Source organism: Sander vitreus, unplaced genomic scaffold, assembly GCF_031162955.1.
Source record: "Sander vitreus isolate 19-12246 unplaced genomic scaffold, sanVit1 ctg304_0, whole genome shotgun sequence".
NCBI classification, from domain to species: Eukaryota; Metazoa; Chordata; class Actinopteri; order Perciformes; family Percidae; genus Sander; species Sander vitreus.
In genome coordinates, this window is record NW_027595457.1 from 20,001 (window position 1) to 47,599 (window position 27,599).

The window sequence follows — 27,599 nt, forward strand, 5'->3', positions numbered from 1 at the left end:
AGTTGAAGCACTTCCTGCGGGATGGCGAGACTATGTCGACGTTCCTGAGAAACACTGAACTACTCTTTGAAAAACGACGTCCCACTGATCAAAGACGCCGACGTCGACCTGGAGAAGGTGAGCACCGTCTGTCTGTCTGAGCACGCTCCGTCTGAGCACGCTCCGTCTGAGCACGCTCCGTCTGAGCACGCTCCGTCTGAGCACGCTCCGTCTGAGCACGCTCCGTCTGACCACGCTCCGTCTGAGCACGCTCCGTCTGAGCACGCTCCGTCTGAGCACGCTCCGTCTGAGCACGCTCCGTCTGACCACGCTCCGTCTGACCACGCTCCGTCTGACCACGCTCCGTCTGACCACGCTCCGTCTGAACACGATCAGTCTGGTTAATTGGGTTTAAAGCATATTATACATTTGTGTTTATCAAATTGTCAGAAATAACAGGCAGATGTATAGATTTCTGTCCTATAAGGTAACACAGAATCATTGCCTTTCGTGGCATTTGAGAAACCGGAGAAATGCCTGAACCCAAATATAATAACCTGTAAACGCTGACTGAGACATGAGAGAAGAGAAGAGAAACTGGAAGACAGGATGAAGAACAAGAGTTAACAGCAGATGGATGATACTGAATGTAACCTTCGACCCTGGTCTCTCTCCGTCCGTCCCAGGTGCTCCTGAAGGGTTTTGACGTCCACCTGAGGGACATGTGTCCCTGGAAGGGTGGCGCGCACGCCGTGAAGGACTTTGTGAAGATCTTGGACCCTTGGGCGTCCTGGCAGGTAGAGAAAGTGATCTGTGACCAGCCGGCCATCTGGCTGGACCACGCTGAGGAGATCTTCCTCAACAACCTGGACTTCCTGAAACCCATCAAGGTACCAAGTGTGTGTGTGTCTGTCTCTGTGTGTGTGTGTGTGTGTGTGTGTGTGTGTGTGTGTGTGTGTGTGTCTGTGTGTGTGTGTGTGTGTGTGTGTGTGTGTGTGTGTGTGTCTCTGTGTGTGTGTGTGTGTGTGTGTCTGTGTGTGTGTGTGTGTGTGTGTGTGTGTGTGTGTGTGTGTGTCTCCAGAGAGCAGCGTTTCTCTGCAGAAATCTACGAACCGCTGACTGACGGTGTGAAACTGAAACTGTCCTCTGTGTCATTTCTACGGCAACAGAGAGAAATCCTTACAATCCTAAAGTTTATAGTTTCAGCAAAATTAAAGAAGGAGGATCCACTTCTGTTTATCTGACAGTCACCAACCAAACTCTGTGCACATTTCAGAGTATTTAAGAAACCCACAACATCTCACATTGTTTATCCCTTCATATTCTTCCTGTTGTACTAAATCCTTTGAACTGAAGCTGGAGTCTGAAATGTGTCTCCGTGTCTCTCAGAGGGACGTGACGTCCGCCCCCGAGGCCGTCAAGCTGGTTGCCAGGGCGACCAACAACCTCCTGGACAGTCTGGGTTCGCTGGCGGTCGAGGTAAGAAACCATGATGTTTCCAAAACTTTGAAGGATTTGACTAATTTCATGACTTTTCAATGAATAAATAAACATATTTTGAGTTTAAAAAAACTTTGAATATTATGAAAGTCGGATTTAAAAGAAAAAGATTTAGGAATATTTTAAGAATAAAGTATTAAATATTTTTAAATGTTGCCAATCTCTAGTCAATCATAATGTTTCAGCCTGTTTTGCATCAAATAACTAATAAAAACCAAACTGATCAGAAGAATGAACACGTGAACAAACCTCAGCGTGATCAGAACTTTAAAAAGAAGGTCCAGATGTTAGAGCTTCACTTCTACAGTTTAAACTCTCCTCTCAGGATAGACTGGCTTCACCAGGACGGTAGAGTCTCTCAGCGTCTCTCAGAGTCTTTCAGAGTCTCTCAGAGTCTCTCAGCGTCTCTCAGAGTCTCTCAGAGTCTCTCAGAGTCTCTCAGAGTCTCTCAGAGTCTCTCAGAGTCTCTCAGAGTCTCTCAGAGTCTTTCAGAGTCTCTCAGAGTCTCTCAGAGTCTCTCAGAGTCTTTCAGAGTCTCTCAGCGTCTTTCAGAGTCTCTCAGAGTCTCTCAGACTCTTTCAGAGTCTCTCAGCGTCTCTCAGAGTCTCAGAGTCTCTCAGCGTCTCTCAGCGTCTCTCAGAGTCTCTCAGAGTCTCTAAGCGTCTCTCAGCGTCTCTCAGAGTCTCTCAGAGTCTCAGAGTCTTTGTGTCCAGATGAAAGTGATGAGCTGCAGCTGAACAAAGACGCTCCGCAGGGTTTCACTTCACAGTCCGCCAAACAACAAACACTCAGTGTCCCGCTCACACTGAGGATAAACTGGGGACAAAGAATAAACCGAACTGAACTAAACAGTAGTACTAATATCTAACAGTACTGAGTGTGTTGTGTATGAACAGTAGTACTAGTATCTAAATGTACTACGTGTGTTGTGCGTGCAGCTAGCCGGTATGAACAGCAGTAGTACTAGTATATAAAGTACTGTGTGTACTGTGTTTATAGCTGGCTGGTATGTACAGTAGTAGTACTAGTATCTAAAATACTGTGTGTACTGTGTGTACAGCTGGCCGGTATGAACAGTAGTAACAGTAGTACTAGTATCTAAAGTACTGTGTGTACTGTGTGTACAGCTGGCCGGTATGAACAGCTGGGTGGATCTGAGGAACGAGATCATCTTCCTGACCCAGAACGCCACCTCCTCCCCCAGCACCATGTACCAGGCGGTCTCCAGGATCGTGTGCGGCCACCCGGAGGGGGGGGGCCTGCAGATCAAATCCCTCAACTGGTACGAGGACAGCAACTACAAGGCGCTGTTCGGTAACCACGGAAACAGCAGTGAGGACGAGCCGGCGACGCTCTACGACAACTCCTCCAGTGAGTCCAGACCTGTTTATACTAGAGAGGTTCTGAGTCCAGACCTGTTTATACTAGAGAGGTTCTGAGTCCAGACCCGTTTATAATAGAGAGGTTCTGGTCCAGACCCATTTATACTTGAGAGGTTCTTGTCCAGACCTGTTTATACTAGAGAGGTTCTGGTCCAGACCCTGTTTATACTAGAGAGGTTTTGACCTGTTTATACTATTTGTGTGTATCTGTGTGTGTGTGTGTGTGTGTGTGTATATATGTATCTCTGTGTGTGTGTGTGTGTGTGTGTGTGTGTGTGTGTGTGTGTGTGTATATATGTATGTGTGTGTGTGTGTGTGTGTCTCTGTCTGTCTGTGTGTGTGTGTGTGTGTGTGTGTGTGTGTGTGTGTGTGTGTGTGTCTCAGCTCCCTACTGTAACAGTCTGGTCCAGAGCATGGACTCTAACCCGATGTCCAGGATGATCTGGCAGGCTCTGAAGCCTCTGCTGCTGGGGAAGATCCTGTACACGCCCCACACCCCTGCCACGCAGAGGGTCATCCACGAGGTATGACATCACTTCCTGTCTCCTCAGGGGGTTGTGGCTAGAAGGGATAGAGCTACAGCCGGAAGTTACGCAAAATAATGCAAAATCTGGCTAAAATAATAAAATATTTGTAATACTTTCACGTGTCCGTTCCTCACAATCTTTTTCATAAACTATCTAGTGGTTTTGGTGCCTAAACGTAACTGTCGTCGCTGTAGCTGTATCCCATCTAGTCTCAACCGGAGCAGGGTAGATGCTAGATAAGACCCGCTGTACGTGTTCATGTTACACACATAAAGTCTTGTTTGCTGATGTTGTTAAAGTTAAAGGCTGCGAACAGCCACACATGTGGCCTTCTTTGCACAATCGCAGGTGGGAGCATTGGTATATTTTTCTCTGTAAGGCCATACTGTGTAAACTACCTCCTTACTTATGTTCTCTCCTGACTCCTAAAGTCACCACTGGGAAATGTTAGATCATATGGGCAAATCATGTATGACATTCCCCAAACGCCAACTGTTTTTGGTGAAAGTGCCTTTAACCCTCCTGTTATCCTCAGGTCAAATCTGACCCGTTCACAAAAACGTAGAACTATACAGAACTATGACAAAGAACGCTGAAAATAGTGACAAATGTTGGAAAAAGCTACTAAAACATTAATTTTTTTAAACGCAGAAAAAAGTGAAAAAAACAATATTTATAAATACAATTTAAGAATAAAAACATAATTTCAAAAAACACCAAAAAAGTAAAAAAAAAAGAAGGGATAAAATCGACAAAAAACGTTGAAAAGTGTACACTGAAAAAACAACAACCTTGGATCAACTTAAAAATTGAAGTAATCAATCACACGAAATATTTGACATTGACTCAAAGTAAATCATTTAGTTTAGTTTAACCTGAAAAGTTTAACTCCAAGCTTTTTAAAGGTTGGCTCAAACTAATTATTTATACATCCCAGTAAATTAATTATTTTAGGTTGTCTCAAATAAAAAACAGTTGTCATTATTTCAAATGTATAGTAAATCAAATTTGAAAAAAACTGATTTTAATACATTTTGATCAATGATGTCATCAGAAGACAAATCATGGAGCTGTGAATAGTAGCACAACTCCTAAGACATCATGCAGTACCCATGGTGAATTTACCGGGACATACATTTTATATTTCAGCTGTGAGCCTTACTAAACACATGGTCCAAATGCTGCACTAGTGGTTGATATTTTCACCCTGCTGCACACACTGCCCCACCCTAATCTGTGTGGTCTTTGGAGGTACTAACAACATCTGTCTATGGCTAAAAAGGTACTCTGACATCAAAGATTGTGGTGGGGCAGTGTGTGCTACAGGGTGAAAATATCAACCACTAGTGCAGCATTTGGACCATGTGCTCAGTCTATTGACTTGTGGGTCATCTTTTTTCCATCAAGCTCCATCAGGACCTTTTGCACAAATCAAAGACACCCAAAATGTCTTTGGGTGGACGGAGAGGATCCTCTTTCCCAGTGATAAAGATCGCCATGGTTGTCTGCTCCAGTGCTTCAGCCTCATTTTCCTGCATAAAAAAGAAAAAGAAAAGAAATGCGTTATAGTTTCAGAAATCTCCAGATTTCATGTTAGATCATAATGTGCCAAGCTCTCATACACTCCAAACTTTCAAAACTTGAATAGGCACTTGAATTTTTACAGTAATGTTGGCAAATAAACGTTTTCTAGGCTCTTCCCGCCACTGTTAGCTAACTATCAAAAACACTCAGCAGAACAAATGCATTTTAATTCACGAACATAACATTAGCTAGCTGTAACGTTAAGGTTAACTAACTTACACATGGTAACTTTAGCTAACGTCAATGCCCCCACAAAATGCATTTAGAAATGTTAGTTTGCATTTATTAGTTAGCTAGCTAGCTAGCTAGCGAACTGTGATAACATTACTCACCCACGACCAGAGGGCGGCTAACGTAACTTAACGTTAACGTTATAGGTTGAATGAAGAATGCTAACGTTAGTGCTATCTTATAATTTACATGCTATCAGAGTCAAAGCCAGTCAGGTATACTTGGAAAAAAACGTTAACGGTAGACAAAGTTTATTGTTTTTACCTTACCAGTATCAATGTTGCTCGTTGTTGTTCTGTGTCGCAGCCTGGCTGGAGGGGTCTGTTGGAGTGTACCGTCACGGTGACGGCCGCGGCCCAACAGATTATTCTGTGTGACGGACGTTTTTTTTTAAATGCTTTATTTAGATGTAAACAGGTCAGAGAGCGGGATCTCAAACTCAACAATGCGCATGTGCAAATCATGCTTAATCTAATAAAAATGCTCTGATCAAATGAATAAATTCAGTTTAATGTCCCGCTGCCAATTTATATTGTACCCATATAAAAAAATGGATTCAACCATAAACATAAACTAGAACGTTTACTTTAAATGAAAAAACTAATAATTTTCAGCTATTTCAACGAGAAAATACACATTAAACTAACAACAGCAATGTTAGACTTTTTTTCAGTGTAGAAAAAGAACAACAAAATGTTTAAATTTCTGTATCAACTATAACAAAAGAACGTTGAAAAAAGTGACAAAAGTTGGAAAATGCTACAAAAACGCAGGAAAGAAACTGACAAAAACATTTATTTTAAATGCAGAAAAAAGTGAACCATCAAAAATATCTCCAAAGGTGACAAAAACTGACAAAGAATTTGAACAAAATGAAATTTCAACAGAAAAACACAAAGTTGCAGGTCGACGGGAAGACATTACGTTAAGACGTTAACATTGTTGCACCCTCATCCTGGTATAAACTGCTGAATCATCCTAAATTAGACTACCTACCAACAATGACACACTTTAAAATTAGGATAAAGGACTATTAAGTACTAAATACACATGTGCTGTTACTGAGCGCTGCTGGGGATTATGTTAACTGTCTTTTTCTGTTTTATGTTGTTTGTTTTACTGTATATATTTTAATATGGTCTATTATACTGCTGTCTTGGTCAGGACTCCCTTGAAAAAGAGATTCTGAATCTCAATGGGAGTATTTCTTGGTAAAATAAAGGTTCATAAAATGTGTTTTCATTTAATCTGTCTGATTGGACCAGTGCCAGGACTGGAGTAAAGCTACATGCTGACGTCAATAACGCAATAATAAAACAATAAAGCTACATGCTAATGTCAATACAACAATAAAGCTACATGCTAACCTCAATATAACAATAAAGCTACAAGTCAGGAGAACCTGTGTGTTACATTCAGCTTCTGTCTCATGTTATAGACTCGTCCCTCTCCGCTGCACCTGTCTCATGTTATAGACTCGTCCCTCTCCGCTGCACCTGTCTCATGTTATAGACTCGTCCCTCTCCGCTGCACCTGTCTCATTTTATAGACTGGTCCCTCTCCGCTTCACCTGTCTCATGTTACAGACTCGTCCCTCTCTGCTGCACCTGTCTCATGTTATAGATGTGAAAAGTATTTTTCTGTATTGATTAATTCTATACTCCGTTACAGTCAGTCTTCGGCTGCAATGACAGACAGGACACCTGAGCAGTATGCTCGTGTTGATGTTAACGTAACTGTGTCTGTGGTGCGTTCAGGTGAACCAGACCTTCAAGGAGCTCGGTGTGTTCAGGGACCTGGGCAAGATGTGGGAGGAGCTGAGACCCAAAGTCTGGAAGTTCATGGAGAACAGCGAGCAGATGGACCTGCTCCGGGTAAACACTCTTCTCTTTATTATATTATATTATATTATATAATGATATACCTTTACCAGGGATGTTCCCCCTCTTTTAGTTCTGTTGACTGATGTCTGATCAGATAATAATAATGTTTGGTTCAGACTCTACTGAGGAACAACGTCACCGCCAGCTTCTTCAGAGATCAGCTGAGCGGCACCGACTGGACCATTGCCGACGTCTCCTACTTCCTGTCCAAGCAGGCGCCGGACCCCCGCAGGCCGGACGGCGCCGTCACCTGGAAGGAGGTGTTCAACGAGACGGACCAGGCCATCATGAGCATCTCCCGCTTCATGGAGGTAACACGTTCTTTAATGCTGCAGATATGAATCCGGGAACCATCACCTTATCGTGGTGGAGAGGTTTGTGTGTCCCTATGAACCTGAGGGCTGTGTTGTCTGGAGCTTTGTGCTCCTGGTAGGGTCTCCCAAGGCAAAGTGGTCTCAGGTGAGGGGCCAGACAAAGAATGGTTCAAAAATCCTATGAAAAATCGAGGAAGGGATGAAGTGACCCTGCCCGGAGGAAGCCCGGGGCCCCCGTCTGGAGCCAGGCCCAGATGGAGGGCTCGTCAGCGGCGTCTGGTGGCCGGGTTTGCCACGGAGCCCGGTCGGGCACAGCCCGAAAAAAGCTACGTGGCGGACATCCCTCCATCCCATGGGCCCACCACCTGTGGGAGGAACCGCTGGGGTCGGGTGCGCTGCCACATGGGTGGCAGTGAAGGTCAGGGGCCTCGACGGACCAGACCCGGGCAGCAGAGGCTGGCTCTGGGGGACGTGGAATGTCACCTCTCTGTGGGGGAAGGAGCCGGAACTTGTGCGGGAGGTGGAGCGCTACCGGTTAGATCTGGTGGGGGCTTACCTCTACGCACAGTCTTGGTTCTGGAACCATACTCCTGGATAGGGGTTGGACTCTTTTCTTCTCCGGAGTTGCCCAGGGTGTGAGGCGCCGGGCGGGTGTGGGGATACTCACAAGCCCCCGGCTGGCGCCGCTACGTTGGAGTTTAACCCGGTGGGCGAGAGGGTCGCCTCCCTACGCCTGCGGGTTGTGGGGAAAACTCTGACTGTTGTTTGTGCATATGCACCAAACAAGAGTTCAGAGTATTCGGCCTTCTTGGAGACCTTGAGTGGAGTCCTGCATGGGGCTCCAGTCGGGGACTCCATAGTTCTGCTGGGGGGACTTCAACGCGCACGTGGGTAATGATGGAGACACATGGAGAGGCGTGATTGGGAGGAACGGCCTCCTGATCTAAACCAGAGTGGTTGTTTGTTGTTGGACTTCTGTGCTAGTCATGGATTGTCTATACTTGAACACCATGTTCGAACATAGGGATGCTCATAAGTGTACTTGGTACCCAGAGCACCCTAGGCCAAAGGTCAATGATCGATTTTATAATCGTTTCATCTGATCTGAGGCCATATGTTTTGGACACTCGGGTGAAGAGAGGGCGGAGCTGTCAACCGATCACCATCTGGTGGTGAGTTGGGTCAGGGGGTGGGGAAGACTCTGGACAGACCTGGTAAGCCCAAGCGGGTAGTGCGGGTAAATTGGGAACGTCTGGAGGAGGCCCCTGTCCGACAGACTTTCAACTCACACCTCCGGCGGAGCTTTTCGTGCATCCCTGTGGAGGCTGGGGGCATTGAACCCGAGTGGACAATGTTCAAAGTTTCCATTGCTGAAGCTGCGGTGAGGAGCTGTGGTCTTAGGGTCTTAGGTGCCTCAAGGGGCGGTAACCCACGAACACCGTGGTGGACACCGGTGGTCAGGGAAGCCGTCCGACTGAAGAAGAGTCTTTCCGGGATATGTTATCCCAGGCGACTCCGGAGGCAGTTGCAAGGTACCGAAGGGGCCCGAAGGGCTGCAGCCTCTGCCGTGAAAGAGGCAAAGCAGCGTGTGTGGGAGAAGTTCGGAGAAGACATGGAGAAGGACTTTCGGTCGGCACCAAGGTACTTCTGGAAAACCGTTCGCCACCTCAGGAGGGGAGCGGGGAACCATCCAAGCTGTGTACAGTAAGGATGGGGACGCTGTTGACCTCAACTGAGGAGGTAATAGGGGCGGTGGAAGGAGCACTTTGAGGAACTCCTAAATCCGACTAATCGCCCTCTATGGTAGAGGCAGAGCTGGAGGATGAGGGGGATTGGCATCAATTTCCCTGGTGGAGGTTGCTGAGGTAGTTAAACAACTCCACAGTGGCAAAGCCCCAGGAATTGATGAGATCCGTCCAGAAATGCTTAAAGCTCTGGGTGTGGAGGGGTTGTCTTGGTTGACACGCCTCTTCAACATTGCGTGGAAGTCTGGGGACGGTGCCTAAGGAGTGGCAGACCGGGGTGGTGGTTCCCCTTTTTTAAAAGGGGGACCAGAGGGTGTGTGCCAATTACAGGGGTATCACACTTCTCAGCCTCCCGGTAAAGTCTACTCCAAGGTGCTGGAAAGGAGGGTTCGGTCGATGAGTCGAATCTCAGGTTGAAGAGGAACAATGCGGATTCCGTCCTGGTCGTGGAACAACGGACCAGATCTTTACTCTCGCAAGGATCCTGGAGGGAGCCTGGGAGTATGCCCAACCAGTCTACATGTGTTTTGTGGATCTGGAGAAGGCGTATGACCGGGTGCCCCGGGAGATACTGTGGGAGGTGCTGCGGGAGTACAGGGGTGAGGGTCCCTTCTCAGGGCCATCAATCTCTGTACGACCAAAGCGAGAGCTGTGTCCGGGTTCTCGGCAGTAAGTCGGACTCGTTTCAGGTGAGAGTTGGCCTCCGCCAGGGCTGCGCTTTGTCACCAATCCTGTTTGTAGTATTTATGGACAGGATATCGAGCGTAGTCGGGGTGGAGAGGGGTTGCAGTTCGGTGGGCTGGGGATCTCATCGCTGCTTTTTGCAGATGATGTGGTCCTGATGGCATCATCGGCCTGTGACCTTCAGCACTCACTGGATCGGTTCGCAGCCGAGTGTGAAGCGGCTGGGATGAGGATCAGCACCTCTAAATCGGAGGCCATGGTTCTCAGCAGGAAACCGATGGAGTGCCTTCTCCAGGTAGGGAATGAGTCCTTACCCCCAAGTGAAGGAGTTCAAGTACCTTGGGGTCTTGTTCGCGAGTGAGGGGACAATGGAGCGGGAGATTGGTCGGAGAATCGGCACAGCAGGTGCGGTATTACATTCAATTTATCGCACCGTTGTGGCGAAAAGAGAGCTGAGCCAGAAGGCAAAGCTCTCAATCTACCGGTCAGTTTTTGTTCCTACCCTCACCTATGGTCATGAAGGCTGGGTCATGACCGAAGAACAAGATCCAGGGTACAAGCGGCCGAAATGGGTTTCCTCAGGAGGGTAGCTGGCGTCTCCCTTAGAGATAGGGTGAGAAGCTCAGTTATCCGTGAGGAGCTCGGAGTAGAGCCGCTGCTCCTTTGCGTCGAAAGGAGCCAGTTGAGGTGGTTCGGGCATCTGGTAAGGATGCCCCCTGAGGGCGCCTCCCTAGGGAGGTGTTCCAGGCACGTCCAGCTGGGAGGAGGCCTCGGGGAGACCCAGGACTAGGTGGAGGGATTATATCTCTAACCTGGCCTGGGAACGCCTCAGGGATCCCCCAGTCGGAGCTGGTTAATGTGGCCCGGGAAAGGGAAGTTTGGGGTCCCCTGCTGGAGCTGCTACCCCCGCGACCCGACCCGGATAAGCGGATGAAGATGGATGGATGGATGGATGGATGGATGGATGGATATGAATCCATCCATTACTGTCTGGATGAATGTATTAAAGGGATATTTCACCGTTGGAAAGATGAATATATCTTTAAATTGGGTCACTTATGTAGTAGAAATGTAAATTATTTTTAGAAATTGGTGCCTTCTAGGCCGAGAAAAGCCATAAAATGTGTTTTTGGCTCATCAGAAAGATAATCAGAATCAGAAATACTTTAATAATCCCAGGGGGAAATTATTATTGTTACAAACTCCAGATATACAAACAACATATATTATACAGACAACATATACATAAATATATATAACTATATATATATATATATATATAGAACAAATGTACAACAAACAAATTTACAAATTTGAAACAAATTTACAGTTGTAATATATAAAAGATCAAATGTACAGTATTAATGTGCAAAGAGTGCAAAAAAAAGTGATTGTCTATGTTTGAGATGATTACTGAGAGGGGGTGTGTGACTCTCCGAGGGAGGTGTTGTAAAGTTTAATGACCACAGGCAGGAACAATTTCCTGTGGCGCTCTGTGGTGCATCTGGGTGAGAGGAGTCTTCTGCTGAAGGTGCTCCTCTGCTGGGCCAGTGTGTCGTAGAGAGGGTGTGAGACATTATCCAAGATGGACTGAAGCCTGGACAGCATCCTCCTCTCAGCCACGGTCATCAGTGTGTCCAGCTCCTCCCCCACGACATCACCCGCCCTCCTGGTTTGTTTAGTCTGTTGGTGTCAGCGACCTTCATCCCACTGCCCCAGCATGTGACAGCGAAGAAGATAGCACTGGCCACAACAGACTGATAGAACATCCTCAGCATCATCTGGCAGATGTTAAAGGACCTCAGCCTCCTGAGGAAAAAACAGTTTTGTAGGCCCTTTTTGTAGACAGCCTCTGCGTTTCTAGTCCAGTCCAGCTTATTATTTAAGTACACCCCCAGGTACTTATACTCCTCAACAGTGTCCACAGGGACCCCCTGGATGGAAACAGGGGTCACAGGTGATTTCGCCCTCCTCAGATCCATTATGAGCTCCTTCTATTTGGCACGTTGAGCTGCAGATGGTTCAGCTCACTCCAAGTGTCAAAGTTGCCAACAACAGTCCTGTATTCATTCTCATCACCCTTTTCAATGCAGCCAACTATTGCTGAGTCATCAGAAAACTTTGGAAGGTGGCAGGACTCAGTGCAATAGTTGAAGTCTGAGATGAAGAGGGTGAAGAGGAAGGGAGAGAGCTGACCACCCTGTCAGACACACAGTTCTGTAGGCATACGTACTGTGGTCTGCCCGTCAGGTAATCAACGAACCAGAACACGATGGGAGCCTCCACCTGCATCGCAGTCATCTTCTCACCCAGTAGAGCCGGACAGATGGTGTTGAAAGCACTGGAGAAGTCAAAGAACATGACTCTCACAGTGCTCGCAGGCTTGTCCAGATGAGTGTAGACTCTGTTCAGCAGATAGATGATGCTGTCCTCAACTCCCAGGCTGGGCTGGTAGGCGAACTGTAGTGGATCAGTGAAGGGCCTGACCATAGGCCTTAGCTGCTCCAGGACGAGCCTCTCGAAGGTCTTCATGATGTGGGACGTCAGAGCCACCGGTCTGTAGTCCTGAGGGCCGCTGGGACGAGGCGTCTTTGGCACAGGAATGAGGCAGGACGTCTTCCACAGCATGGGGACCCTCTGCAGGTGCAGGCTCAGGCTGAAGACTTGACTTAGTACTCCACACAGCTGGGGAGCACAGGCTTTAAGCACCCTGGGAAATACACCGTCTGGGCCAGGAGCTTTGCCAGAGTGGAGTCTTATCAGCTGTCTTCTCACCAGGTCAGGAGTGGAGGACATTGTAGAGGTGACCGTGGGGGGAGGGGTGAGGTCCTCAGGTTGTAGAGGACATGGTGTAGAGCAGGGGGGAGGGTTGGAGTAGGAGGGTGTGAATTGAGGTGGTGAGGGGCAGACAAAGGGTCTGTAAGTAGGAGGAGGAGTAGGAGGAGGTGAAGCTGCAGTTCTTGTTGGGCAGCCAGCAGCAGAGTCTTGTGGGGGATGGGCCGCAGTATCAAACCTATTGACCTCATCACTGTTGCCATCTCTGAACGCCCTCTTCTTTTCATTCAGGATGGCCTTAATGTCCTTGGTGATCCAGGGTTTATTATTGGCGTAGCAGGTTACAGTCCGAGCAGGGACATTGCAGTTCACACAGAAATTAATGTAGTCAGTGAGCCCATCAATGTCCTCCCCGTGGGGCTCACAGAGTGCAGGCCAGTCCGTCACTTCAAAGCAGCCCTGCAGTGCCTCATAAGCCTCCTCCGACCACCTCCTCACTGTTCTTGTGGTTGTAGGCTTCCTCTTCACCACAGGCACATAGCAGGGTTTGAGGTGAACCAGGTTGTGATCTGACCTGCCAAGAGGGGGGAGAGAAGAGGAGATGTATGCATCCTTAATGTTAGCATACATCAGGTCCAGGGTCCTCTCTTCTCTGGTAGGACAGCTCACATATTGTTTGAACGTCGGCAGAACTCTATCCTTGGTGACGTGGTTAAAGTCTCCCGACATGATGATGAGGGCACTGGGGTGTTGAGTCTGTAGTTTGGAGATGGTGGTGTGAATGATGCTGCAGGCAGATGTTGGGTTTGTAGAGGGAGGGATGTACACGACAACAATGATGACATGTGGGATCTCTCTAGGCAGATGGTATGGATGGAGTCCAACGGCCAGCAGTTCAACATCCACGGAGGCGTTCTGGTCCGTAATGTCCCTGTGCAGCCATGTCTCCGTGAAACACATCAGAGTGCACTCACGGTACTCCGGGTGGCTCCGTGTTAGTGCTGTTAGCTCGTCCATTTTGTTGCTAAGGGACCGTACATTTCGCATAACAACAGAGGGGAGACAGGGCTTAAATCTCCTCCTGTCCATACGCCCGTCATGTCTCAACCCTCCTCTATTCCCCCGACGTTGCTTCCCTCCTCTGCATCCCCCATTAGTTTTTCTCAAGAGTTCGGGTGGTATATTAGCTGGTCTGGCCACAATGCCGGCCAGCATTAGCGCGATCAGCTGTACTTCTGAGTAAACAAAGGCAGCATGTCCCGGTGGAAGCGGCATTGATAAAAACAACACGAAAAAAGCACCAAAGCTCTCCAAAGCAACCTCGTTAGAGAGGGCAGGACTTCACAGAGTTTGAGTGATGAAACAAGAACGAACAAAAAGAGAACAAAAAAAAGTTAAGAAAGTTGAAAAAGCGAACACAAAAGCTGGAGCACGTAACAGGCAGCATGCAGCTTTCGCACAATGATGAATTCATGTGGATGAAAGACACCAAATCCCAGAATGCACTTGCTTCGCTGCTTCAAAGTCCACTCCCAAGCCACGCCTACCGCTTACAGACAGACAGACAGTGAGACAGTCAACTCAACTCAAGTGTGTTTTATTGTCATTTCAACCACATACACGAAACGTTTCACCGTGGCTCAAGTGGTGTTACACATTTAAAATATATAAAAACAGATGTCCCCTTACCAGCTAGTGGCATCGAGCGACACCGCAGGCTGAGGTGCTGGTCTCCGTAGCAGGCTGAGGTGCTGGTCTCCGTAGCAGGCTGAGGTGCTGGTCTCCGTAGCAGGCTGAGGTGCTGGTCTCCGTAGCAGGCTGAGGTGCTGGTCTCCGTAGCAGGCTGAGGTGCTGGTCTCCGTAGCAGGCTGAGGTGCTGGTCTCCGTAGCAGGCTGAGGTGCTGGTCTCCGTAGCAGGCTGAGGTGCTGGTCTCCGTCTTTTGCGAAGCTTGCGTAGTGAGTCGAGCATTCCGTCTGTAATAAAGTTTCCTGCATATTCTTCGATCTGTACCAATGTATCCCGGTGGTACACATGTGCGGTAGTTTGAATGCACATAATTGTTGTAAAAGTTTGCTGCTGAAAAGCGAGAGCTGTAGCTTAGCTCCAAGATGGCTGACACTTGGCTTGCTTCGGCCTGCTTCGGGTAAAAACGACAGTCAAACCCCCTATGGGCCGTTTGAAAAAATGCAGAAGTAGCTTCTACTACTGGCTGTAGTCCATAGCCTCTGGGCAAAAATGCCTCCGATGACGCAAAATGACGATTTTTGCTTCATCGGAGGCTTTTATCCAGACCCACAATACAGAGATCTCTGGTCTCAGGGGGACATGAGGGAGAGAAGCACGGTCATTAAAAAATACTACCGTGTTTCTACTGATACAAAGCTTAATGCTAAATCGGTGAAGTATCCCTTTAAAGTTACCAGATCACATGATCATTTATCTGTTTGTGTGTGTGTGTGTGTGTGTTTATGTGTGTGTGTGTGTGTGTGTGTGTGTGTGTGTGTGTGTGTGTGTGTGTGTGTATGTGTGTGTGTCTCAGTGTGTAAACCTGGACAAACTGGAGCCTGTCTCCAGCGAGGAGCAGCTGGTGAAGCGGTCCATGGAGCTGCTGGAGGACAGGAAGTTCTGGGCGGGGATCGTGTTCCTGGACGTTGAGCCCAACGCCACCGAGCTGCCGGCCAAACTCAACTACAAGATCCGCATGGACATCGACAACGTGGAGAGGACCAATAAGATCAAAGACGCGTAAGCACACACACACACACACACACACACACACACACACACACACACACACACACACACACACACACACACATACAGATTAAAGTGTTCCTGAGAGCTGTGTTAAGGGTAATTTCCCTCATCATCACCACACCCACCAGACTCCATGTAAATAATCAGTACTTTTAGCGTGTATAGAGCCAGCATATCTCCACCAGACTCCATGTAAATAATCAGTACTTTTAGCGTGTATAGAGCCAGCATATTTCCACCAGACTCCATGTAAATAATCAGTACTTTTAGCGTGTATAGAGCCAGCATATTTCCACAGGTAAATGGGTAAATTAAGGGTTTATTTCAACCAAACCAGAGTGGTGATTGTTGGAACAGTGGACAGATGAACCAAGAAGGACTTTGATAGTTTTATTTATTTGATGAGTTTTATTTAGTTTCTGTCCACTTTGAATGAAGTGTGTTTTACAGTGATAAAAGTCCTGTTTATTTACATGGAGTCTGGCTCCATCAGAAGATGTTGTACTGTCCCTTTAAGTGTTTTGAAGGTGACCCACTCTGTTGTCTCCGCAGGTACTGGGACCCTGGTCCCCGGGCCGACCCCTTTGAGGACATGCGGTACATCTGGGGCGGGTTCTCGTACCTGCAGGACGTTATCGAGCAAGGCATCATCAGAGCCATGACGGGCACCAAGGAGAAGACGGGCATCTACATCCAGCAGATGCCCTATCCCTGCTACATAGACGACATGTACCTTTCACCTGTTCAGACACTTCTTTTAGCTGTTTATTTCTACCATTTATTCATTACTTTCAGCTGTTTATTTCAACCATTTATTCATTACTTTTAGCTAACTACCTGTTTATACTTCTTCTCTAACATGCACCATGTACTATTGCTGATATTTTCTTTTAATCAAATCATAATTTATATTTTTTCCAAATTAGTCCCTAGTTGGGATTCACTGACTATGTTTACATGTAAACATCATGTTGCCATAAAACAGCTCAGAGGAAGAAGCTTTTTTTCAGAATAAGGGCAAAAAAATGAATATTATGTGCAGGTAAACGTGGTTATTTTCCTAACATGTCCCCCTGTGTTCCCCCTGTTGCCTCCCCCCCCCCAGCTTCCTGCGGGTGATGAGCCGCTCCATGCCTCTCTTCATGACGCTGGCCTGGATGTACTCGGTGGCGATCATCCTGAAGAGCGTGGTGTACGAGAAGGAGGCGCTGAGGATTTTGGGATTGAAAAACAGCGTCCTGTGGTTGAGCTGGTTCATCAGCAGCCTGATTCCTCTGCTGGTCCGCGCCGGTCTGCTGGTGCTGCTACTCAAGGTCACCACCAAATCACTATTATCAATCAGTAGTGGTGTTAGAAACAGAAAAAGTTCCCTATATAGTGTGAAAGATATCCTTTAATAAAGTTGTGTGTGTGTGTGTGTTTTGGGTCCAGGTGGGGAACCTGCTGCCCTACAGCGACCCTGGCGTGGTCTTCCTCTTCCTAGGATCCTTCGCCGTGGTAACCATCATGCAGTGCTTCCTCCTCAGCACGGCGTTCGACCGCGCCAACCTGGCGGCCGCCTGCGGAGGGGTCATCTACTTCATGCTCTACCTGCCCTACGTGATGTGTGTCGCCTGGCAGGACTACATCGGCTTTGGAGCCAAAGTCTTCGCCGTAAGTCCGCCACACTCGCACACGTTGGTTGTTACGATGCTGTGTTGTTATTGGACAGAGTGAGACATGTGTCCCCCTCCCTTCAGAGCTTCCTGTCCCCCGTGGCATTCGGGTTCGGCTGCGAGTACTTTGCCCTGTTCGAGGAGCAGGGGGTCGGCATCCAGTGGAAGAACCTGGTGTCCAGTCCTCTGGAGGAGGACGACTTCAGCCTCAGCACCGCCATCATCATGATGTACGTCGACTCCTTCCTCTACGGAGTCCTTACCTGGTACATCGAGGCTGTGTTCTTAGGTGAGAGCCGACATCAGCACACACACACACACACACACACACACACAGACACACACACACACACACACACACACACACACACACACAGACACACACACACACACACACACACACACACACACACACACACACACACACACACACACACACACACACACACACACTAAGGTTAACTTCTGGATTTTTAAACCTGGGCCATACTTTCCAATGTTTTTGTGTCTAAGTGCGTCACACACCATCAGTTAGGGTCACCCACCAGACTCCATGTAAATAATCAGGACTTTTATCATCATAAAACACACTTCATTCAAAGTGGACAGAAACAAAATGTTTCATGTTAAACTAAAAGGATCTTACTCTTTAACCAAAAAGGTCTATCTCTGTAGGGATTCTTTCATAATGTTGTCAGACACTTAGAATAATAATCTGAGTCTGTCAGCGGCTCCAGGTAGGGAATGAGTCCTTACCCCAAGTGAAGGAGTTCAAGTACCTTGGGGTCTTGTTGCGAGTGAGGGGACAATGGGATGGGAGATTGGTCGGAGAATCGGCACAGCAGGTGCAGTATTACATTCAATTTATCGCACGAAAAGAGAGCTGAGCCAGAAGGCAAAGCTCTCAATCTACTGGTCAATTTTCGTTCCTACCCTCACCTATGGTCACGAAGGCTGGGTCATGACCGAAAGAACGAGATCCAGGGTACAAGCGGCCGAAATGGGTTTCCTCAGGAGGGTAGCTGGCGTCTCCCTTAGAGATAGGGTGAGAAGCTCAGTCATCCGTGAGGAGCTCGGAGTAGAGCCGCTACTCCTTTCACGTCGAAAGGAGCCAGTTGAGGTGGTTCGGGCATCTGGTAAGGATGCCCCTGGGCGCCTCCCTAGGGAGGTGTTCCAGGCACGTCCAGCTAGGAGGAGGTCTCGGGGGAGACCCAGGACTAGGTGGAGGGACGTCCAGCTGGGAGGAGGCCTCAGGGAAGACCCAGGACTAGGTGGCGGGATTATATCTCCAACCTGGCCTGGGAACGCCTCGGGATCTCCCAGTTGGAGCTGGTTAATGTGGCTCGGGAAAGGGAAGTTTGGGGTCCCCTGCTGGAGCTGCTCCCCCCGTGACCCAATACTGGATAAGCGGCCGAAGATGGATGGATGATGCTGAACACTCAATATTGAACCAAATTTAAAGATTTTTGTTCCCGTCAGTCACTCAGACACAGAAACATGGAAGAATAGGGTCCAGGTTGGAAATAAATAAAGTTACCCACTAAGCTGTAACATGTGAAACCCAGCCAGCTTCAGCCCCGTCTCTAATTAAATGTTTACACAGATATTGTGATGATTAGTCTGAGTTTTCTAAAGGTGTGTGTGCTGTGTGTCTCAGGTCAGTACGGGATCCCTCGGCCCTGGTACTTCCCCCTCAGTAAGTCCTACTGGTTCGGAGAGAAAGATGGAAAGTGCAACAGCTTTCCTCTGAGCCGGAGAGGAAACCCAGAAGGTGACATACCCACACACACACACACACACACACACACACACACACACACACGCACACACACACACACACACACACACACACACACACACACACACACACACACACACGCACATGCACACACACATACATACACACACACACCCACATGTGCAGACGCACCCACACACACACACACACACACACACACCCATTACAGCATCTCTTTATTTATGAAGCCGTTTTCATGCATGCAGCCCAAAGTAAATGAAATGAAAACCGAGATGAAATCCAGCTAGTGTAGAGGTTTAAGGTGTAATATTGTCCAGTTTTCTGGAGTTTGTAAGGACTCTGCAGCTGCCTGACTGACTATTTTTTGTTTAGACCTGTGAAAACACCATTACTATAATCTAAGTTACTGAAAATGGATGCATGAACAATTTTTTCTGTGTCTTGTTGAGACAATAAACCCTTTTATTGGAGCCATATTTTTCAGCTGGTAATAGGCAGATTTAGTAAATTCAGGAGTCAATAATTTCACCAATATTTCTGGTATGATTTGTAACGTTCATTGGCTTTTTTTTTTATTAATTTTTTCAATAAACACGTTTCTGATTGTGAAAGTGAGCACTGACCTTTAAGACTTTTATTGTGAAACTCTGCGGGTTCCTGTGTGTGTTTTGCAGCTGTGTGCATCGAGGAAGAGCTGGTTCACCTGCAGCCCGGCGTCTACATCGAGGAGGAGCCGGCTCACCTGGAGCGCAGCGTCTACATCGAGAACCTGGTGAAGGTTTACCGCCATGGGAAGAAGCTGGCTGTGAATGGACTCACGCTCGGCTTCTACGAGGGACAGATCACATGCTTCCTGGGACACAACGGAGCCGGGAAAACCACCACCATGTGAGTAACGAGTCACAGGGACAGAGATAGACACTAGTACAGAGACAGAGACAGACACTAGGGCTGGGACAGACACTAGGGCTGGGACAAAGACAGACACTAGGGCTGGGACAGAGACAGACACTAGGACAGAGACAGACAGTAAGGCTGAGACAGAGACAGACACTATGGCTGAGACAGAGACAGACACTAGGGCTGAGATAGAGACAGACACGAGGGCTGGGACAGAAACAAACACTAGGACAGAGACACACAAAGGAACAGAGACACACAAAAGAACAGAGACACACAAAAGGACAGAGACAGACACTAGGGCTGAGACAGAGACAGACACTAGGGATGGGACAGAGACAATTCAATTTCAGTTTTATTTATAGTTTCAAATCATAACAGGGAGTTATCTCAGGACACTTTACAAATAGAGTAGGTCTAGACCACACTCTATAATTTACAAGGACCCAACAATTCCAGTGATTCCCCCAAGAGCAAGCATAAATGCTTAAATGCGACAGTGGCAAGGAAAAACTTCCTTTTTAGGGAGAAACCTGGGACACCCAGGTAGGCGGTGTCTGACAGTGCCGGTTGGGGATGTGATGAACAGTGGCAATGATAGTCACAATAAAGATAATGGATCAGTGACTAGAAATAGTATAGTTGTAGTAGTTCATGGTGTTGCAGGGCACTGCAGGGCGCTACAGGATGCAGCAGGGCACAGCAGAGCGTAGCAGGACGTGGCAGGATGTTGCAGGACGTAGCAGGGCATTGCAGAGCGTAGCAGGGTGTAACAGGGCACAGCAGGGCATGGAGCAGGGCCACGGAGACAGCTGCAACCATGATTTAGGTGCCATCTTAATCCAAGGAAACATGCTGGACGAAAAAAAAACATAAGGACTCTGGGGGAATAAGCTCCCCAGAGCTAGGTTAGTAACAAGCATTTCTGGGACATGGAGGCACACAGATGGAAAGAGAGAGGAGAGAGAAGCTTAGTGTGTCAAAGGAATTCCCCCGGCAGTCTACAACTATAACAGCATAACTAAGAGCTGCAGAGAAGCAGAGATAGGGAGGCAGCGCGCCGTGACTGTGGCTACACACCCTCCCCCGCCGGTCTAGGCAAACGCTGCAACTCCTCACTCCCTAAATATACGTAAGCTTTCTATGACGACAGACACTAGGGTTGGGACAGGGACAGTCACTAAGACTGAGACAGAAACAGACACTAGGACAGAGACAGACACTAGGACAGAGACAGACACTAGGGCTGAGACAGACAGACACTAGGACAGAGACAGACACTAGGACTGAGACAGAGACAGACACTAGGGCTGAGACAGAGACAGACACTAGGGCTGGGACAGAGACAGACACTAGGACAGAGACAGACACTAGGACTGAGACAGAGACAGACATTAGGGCTGAGACAGAGACAGACATTAGGGCTGAGACAGGGACAGACTGGACCGATTCAATTCTTCCCTGATACATGCTGATTGAATTGGGTTGTGATTGTCATTTATTGTGATTCCTGACGTATTGTGATTTGAGTGTTGAGTATATTGGGATTTTATTTTCCTTCTTTAACAAAAACTAATGATGTTGTCCCTGTAGGTCCATCCTGACGGGTCTGTTCCCTCCCACCTCTGGCACCACCTACATCCTGGGCAGAGACATCCGGACGGAGCTGAGCGCCATCAGACAGACTCTGGGAGTCTGTCCTCAACACAACGTCCTCTTCAGCATGTGAGTCTCTAGCACCGCTCAGAAACTATACTATATATAATAGTATAGTATGTCAGAAAAAGTCAACCTGGGAGTCATCTTGGACAGCAACCTCTCTTTTAAAAACCACATCAACCAAATAACCAGGGGTCTCAATTCTAAACGTGGCGTACGCACAAAACGGGAGAATGTGTGGTCCTCCACGCAAATGCTGACCCATGCGTACGCACATTTTGGAGACAATGGGAATTGGTGACGCAGATGGTGAGGTGGTGAACTGAAGTCAGACTGCAGAAAGTAAATGTGGGAAGTATTGATGCCTCACGCACATGTTTTCACTCCATATCATCCACGTTACCATGAAGATTAAATCCAGCAGTGTTATTTGCGCTTGTACTGAGTGATAATTGTTCCATAAACACCTCCAACTCAAATCTTAACTAAAAATGCGTTCTTAATGTTTAATCGGCGCTGTCTCACCGTCACATTGTCCGCTACGGAGCCCAGGAGGAGGAGACGGCCCGACTGCATGGAATACAGGATAGCATCAAATACCCTAGCTTTAGATAACTGCAGAACACAGTGTAAATAAATAAATATCTGTCTTTAATACTGTGCATATATCATCAAATGTCAAAGTCTGAAAATACAATCGTTACCCTTAATGTCCTCGTTATCGGTCTTTAATACTTATCAGTCAACTTTAATACTGTTTGTGACAAAACCTGCATGAAGAAAAGTGTGTTTGGCTATTAGACTTTCTTTCATACCACTAGTATCACTAGTATCATATCACTAGCTGTGTTGGAAAGGTGTTAACAATCACAATATGTTGTAAATATAAATACTGCGGTGACCCCGTGCGTAATGCTGCATGATGGCACTGCTGCCCTGCAGGAGGAGTACGCTAATGGAAGAATCAGGAGAGAGAGAGTCTTCAGGGACCATGACGATGACTGGCTAATATGTCCATTTAGATTCCCTAAAGCTGAGCTCTTAGATCTATGTACTGAACTGGGTCCAGTAGAGAGGGCAACGTGCCGGAACCGTGCCATCCCGGTCCAAATACAGGTCCTCGCCACTCTGGGGGCAACCAGCTGTTTCCAGAGGGAAATGTCAGACAGCTAAGTGTTTTATATAAATATTATATATAATCTTCAACTTTATCACTAAGGCTTGTTTGGATATAATATATAGTTTTGTTAAATCTAGGTCTGGTATATCGAAGCTGTCCCTGAGTGCTGTAATGCCTGCCGTTTTGGAAGTTTTATCAATATATGTCGTCTATACATCAGGTTTCCCTACACTGTGCAAGAACAGGCCAAAATTATAATTCAATTTGCAGCAATTCCTGAATTGCTTTTTCCCCGCCAGTCATCATGACATTAATGAAAGAACAACTGCCAGGGTCATTGACATACTGATCAGCATTCATGAGGTGCTTTGCATTGACTATTTATGGTTAAAAATGGGCGTGTTCAGGGCGGGATAAGAGGCTGATTTACATATGCAAAAATCAGATTTTTATTTGGCGTACGTACAATTTTAGTAAGGATCCTACGCACAGTTTTATAATTGAGACCCCAGAACTGCCTTCTTTCACCTCAACAACATTGCCCATCTCTGCCCATCACTCACCTTCTCTGCTGCCGAAACGTTGATTTACACCTTCATCACTTCCAGAGTTGACTACTGCAACAGCATCCTCTATGCTTCATCTGTTAAAGCCTTAAATAAACTCCAATACATCCCAAACTCTGCTGCCCATCTCCTCACCCACACCTGTTCTCGTGATCACATCCCTCCCGTCCTCCAGAACCTCCACTGGCTCCCTGTTCCCCAAAGCATCCAGTTTAAAGTCCTCCTCCTCACCCACAAAGCCGTCCAATGAGTTGGTTTTTAATGTGCTATATGTGCTGATTTTACTGTACAGTGTCTTTGAGTACCATGTAAAGCTCTATATAAATCAAATGTATTATTATTATTATGATTATGATAAAGTGATATTATGGTGTGTTGCTGGCAGGCTTACGGTGGAGGAACACATCTGGTTCTACGGCCGGCTCAAAGGTTTGTCGGAGCAGCAGGTGAAAGACAAGATCGAGCAGATCCTGCAGGAAACGGGGCTGCTGCACAAACGCAGCGCCCGGGCCAACGCGCTGTCTGGCGGCATGCAGAGGAAACTCTCGGTGGCGCTGGCCTTCGTCTGGGGGTCAAAGGTCGTGATCCTGGACGAACCCACGGCCGGAGTCGACCCGTACACTCGCAGAGTAATCTGGGACCTGCTGCGCAAGTACCGGCCTGGTGAGACAGGAGACAGGAACAGAGAAAACGGGTTATTCTTAGGGATGCACCAAATCCAGATTTTTGGGGTTCGGCCGAATACCAAATCCACTGGTTAAGATTCTGCTGAATCCGAAACCGAATACTGAGTACTATTTAGGGTCCTCGCCACCACGAGACTAATCAGCATTGCAGATTGAACATGTAGCAGGACTTGAATGGCCTTCTTTTGACTGAAAGTACTGCCAAACAACACTTTTTCTGCTCACCAGTTCCATTTCCACTTCCTCTCAGCCTGCTGCATTGAAGCTCCACCTACGTAAACACCTTCCTGTAATCAACGGCGCCGTCATTACGTCGACCAGCGTAGCGCGCGTACTGCAAGTGTAGGGTTCGGTTCGCTGGGATTCGGTGCATCCCTAGTTATTCTAGAGCTGCAACTACCTGTCTCCCTTCTCTTGTAACTGTGACTTAACTTCCTGTTTCCTGTCAGGGCGGACCATCATCCTGTCAACGCACCACATGGAGGAGGCGGACATTTTGGGCGACCGCATCGCCATCATCTCCCACGGGAAGCTGTGCTGCGTGGGCTCATCTCTGTTCCTGAAGAACCAGCTGGGGACGGGCTATTACCTGACGCTGGAGAAGAAGGAATCGGAACCATCGTTCAGCTCCTGCAGGAACTGCTGCACCGTATCCTTCAACAAGAAGGTACGCAAGCACACACGCACGCACGCACGCACGCACGCACGCACGCACGCACACACACACGCACACTCACACACACACACACAGATATATTAGTATTTTAACACAGTATTTAGCTCTCTCTGTGTAGTAAAAGTTGGATATTTTGAGAGAAAACAGTTGAATATTTTGAGTATTTTAACACAGTATTTTGCTCTCTGAGTGCAGTATTTTGGGTGTAGTAGCAGTATGTAAATCATTGTGTGTGGTGTGTTTCAGGAGGAGAGCAGCGAACATGAAAGTGAAGCTGCTGCCATCGGTGAGTGGAGCGTTTGATCACCTTCAGTCACTCTCACACACACACACACACACACACACACACACACACACACAGAATCTCTCACACACACACACACACACACACACACACACACACACACAGAAACACACACACACGCACACGCACACACACACACACAGAAACACACACACAGAAACACACACACACACACACACACACACACACACACACACACACAATCACACAATCACACACACACGCACACACACACATCACACACACACACACAATCACACAATCACACACACACGCACACACACAGAATCACACACACACACACGCACACAGGATCTCACACACACACACACACATGCACAGAAACGCACGCACACACACACACACACACACACACACACACACACACACACACACACACACACACACACACACACACACACACACACACACACACGCACACAGGATCTCACACACACACACACACACACACACACAAGTGTTCGGAGGCGGGGACCATCAGAGTTGTCTGAGACCGTTAACGGAGGACGACAACAACGACTGCGATGAGTCTGACAGAGACCCTGGTACACTACCACTTCATTCACAACCTAAGACTCGGGCTGGGGATCCTTCTAAAATGTTCGGTACCAATACCGGGACTTTGATACTGGTTCCTAAATGATGATCCCAATTTTAGAAAACAAAATGTTAAGACAACATTACGACACAAACATTAGTATGTATGTTGCAGCTCCGAGGCGTCTCTGTGTAACGAGAGTTTTTCCTGTGTGTCTCTACAACGTGTAAAGTTAGACAGCCAATCACAGACGTTATTAGATCTTAGTATAAGCATGCTGCGTGCTGATTGGCTCACTGACACTGAGGAGATTTACTCCTTAGGTATTGAATAACGAGGCATTTTCCGATACGTGATACTTTAGAGGCAATTCGGTGTGTGCCTAAAAAGTCTTACATTGGGTACCCAGCCCTGCTTATGAGACATTCAGAGCTTTAGGATGAACATCATAATGCTATCTAACGTTTGAACCCTAACATGTTGTTCTGTTCTGACCCGTCAGAGGGCCGAGAGACGGACCGGCTCAGCTGTTCAGAGGGCTGGAGTCTTTTCGTGGCTCTGATGTGGAAACGATTTCTCAACGCTCGCCGCTCCATCAAGGGCTTCTTCGCTCAGGTACACTCACATGTTTATATAATCAGATATGGATTGAGATATTATATACATATATACTGATATGTACTGTATATATAATGTATCTAAGTTTCCTGTAGGCGTGTGCAGTTTTTAGTTTTCATGTGTTTTGCAGATTGTTCTCCCGGCGGTGTTTGTGTTCATCGCGCTGGTCTTCAGTCTCATCGTCCCTCCGTTTGGGAAGTATCCGAGTCTGGAGCTGCAGCCCTGGATGTACCAGGACCAGGTCACCTTCATCAGGTACCTGTCCCCAAAAACACCTTCACCAGGTACACAACTGGCTCAAACTGGCGCTAATTAATGTGTGTGTGTGTGTGTGTGTGTGTGTGTGTGTGTGTGTGTGTGTGTGTGTGTGTGTGTGTGTGTGTGTGTCTGTGTGTGTGTCTGTGTGTGTGTGTGTGTGTGTGTGTGTGTGTGTGTGTGTGTGTGTGTGTCTGTGTGTGTGTGTGTGTGTGTGTGTGTGTGTGTGTGTGTGTGTGTGTGTGTGTGTGTGTGTGTGTGTGTGTGTGTGTGTGTCTCAGTGATGATTCACCCGGAGACCCCAACATGCAGAAGTTACTTGGCGCTCTGTTGGATGCGCCAGGCTTCGGGACTCGCTGCATGGACGGACATCCCATCCCGTAAGAAAACATGGCTTTCATAAATCTAAATGTGTAATAACATAAATACTGAATCTGGACGCAGGTTTTAAACATCTTAGGGCGTGATCTACTGTAGATTTCACTTGAAGAGATTTGTTTCTGTTTATTGAGTTATTTCCATGTGGGATTTGTGTTTAACATCTAATGTTTGTTCTTTAAGATCAAATTCTGTTTCAGGGTCACTTTTGATAAGAGGACACATCTGTTAATGCACAGTTTACAGAAATAAGGAGGTCGTAATAATTCAGGAAAAACGTGGTAGAAGGATGATGCCCTAGGACGTTCAAGAACTGAATATACTCCACAACATTATCTCATATCTTTACCCTGCTGACTTCCTGTCCGTCTCTTATCTCCGTCCCCAGAGAGGCTCCGTGTACGATGACCGATGATGACTGGAGAACTCCAGAGGTCCCTGAAAGCATCACGCAGCTGTTCAGCTCGTCCAACTGGACGATGGACGACCCGTCTCCGGCGTGCGTCTGCAGCTGCGACGGCCAGAAGAAGATGCTGCCGGACTGTCCCGCTGGAGCTGGGGGGCTGCCACCGCCAGAGGTACATATACATACAGTATATATATATATATATATATATATATCTTCTCTGAGAGATTTAATATCATATATTCTGTACATTAATATAAAGTTATATTCTGTACATTAATATAAAGTTGTGTTCTGTATATTAATATAAAGTTATGTTTGTGTTCAGATGAAGCTGAGCGCCACCGACTCTCTTCAGAACCTGACGGGGAGAAACATCTCCGACTACCTGGTGAAAACATACGCCGACATCATCGGCAAGAGGTAGAACACACCGGGACAGATACTGCAGTACATTTACACAGAAATACACATAAGTAGACAGAGTTAATACACAGACATACACACAAGTACACAGAGTTAATACACAGAAATACAGACAGAAATACTCAGTAATACTCGGGTACTAACCGTTTGTGTTGTTCACAGTTTGAAGAACAAAGTTTGGGTGAATGAATTCAGGTCAGTCTTTTTAATTCTTCTCTTCTGCTTTATTTTGAAATCAAACTGTTTCCTGTTTGTCACGTGTTAATCTGT

The 27,599-nt window shown here is 47.2% G+C and overlaps 1 protein-coding gene across 1 annotated transcript in view; it reads left to right on the forward strand.

Moving 5' to 3' along the window:
- The window catches only part of LOC144513634 (phospholipid-transporting ATPase ABCA1-like), an 80,260-nt gene that overhangs the window by 16,566 nt on the left and 36,095 nt on the right, over nt 1–27,599 (forward strand). Inside the window, 25 exon segments of the mRNA XM_078244796.1 lie at nt 1–55; nt 57–117; nt 666–869; nt 1,369–1,458; nt 2,607–2,850; nt 3,246–3,385; nt 6,961–7,077; nt 7,203–7,397; nt 15,145–15,350; nt 15,915–16,091; nt 16,468–16,675; nt 16,794–17,015; nt 17,102–17,306; nt 18,675–18,788; nt 19,451–19,664; nt 21,270–21,401; nt 23,407–23,684; nt 24,157–24,374; nt 24,630–24,669; nt 25,749–25,861; nt 25,995–26,119; nt 26,401–26,499; nt 26,886–27,075; nt 27,232–27,326; nt 27,492–27,524. The exon segment at nt 1–55 is cut by the window's left edge and continues 6 nt beyond it. Coding sequence (XP_078100922.1) covers nt 1–55; nt 57–117; nt 666–869; nt 1,369–1,458; nt 2,607–2,850; nt 3,246–3,385; nt 6,961–7,077; nt 7,203–7,397; nt 15,145–15,350; nt 15,915–16,091; nt 16,468–16,675; nt 16,794–17,015; nt 17,102–17,306; nt 18,675–18,788; nt 19,451–19,664; nt 21,270–21,401; nt 23,407–23,684; nt 24,157–24,374; nt 24,630–24,669; nt 25,749–25,861; nt 25,995–26,119; nt 26,401–26,499; nt 26,886–27,075; nt 27,232–27,326; nt 27,492–27,524 — 3,775 coding nt within the window.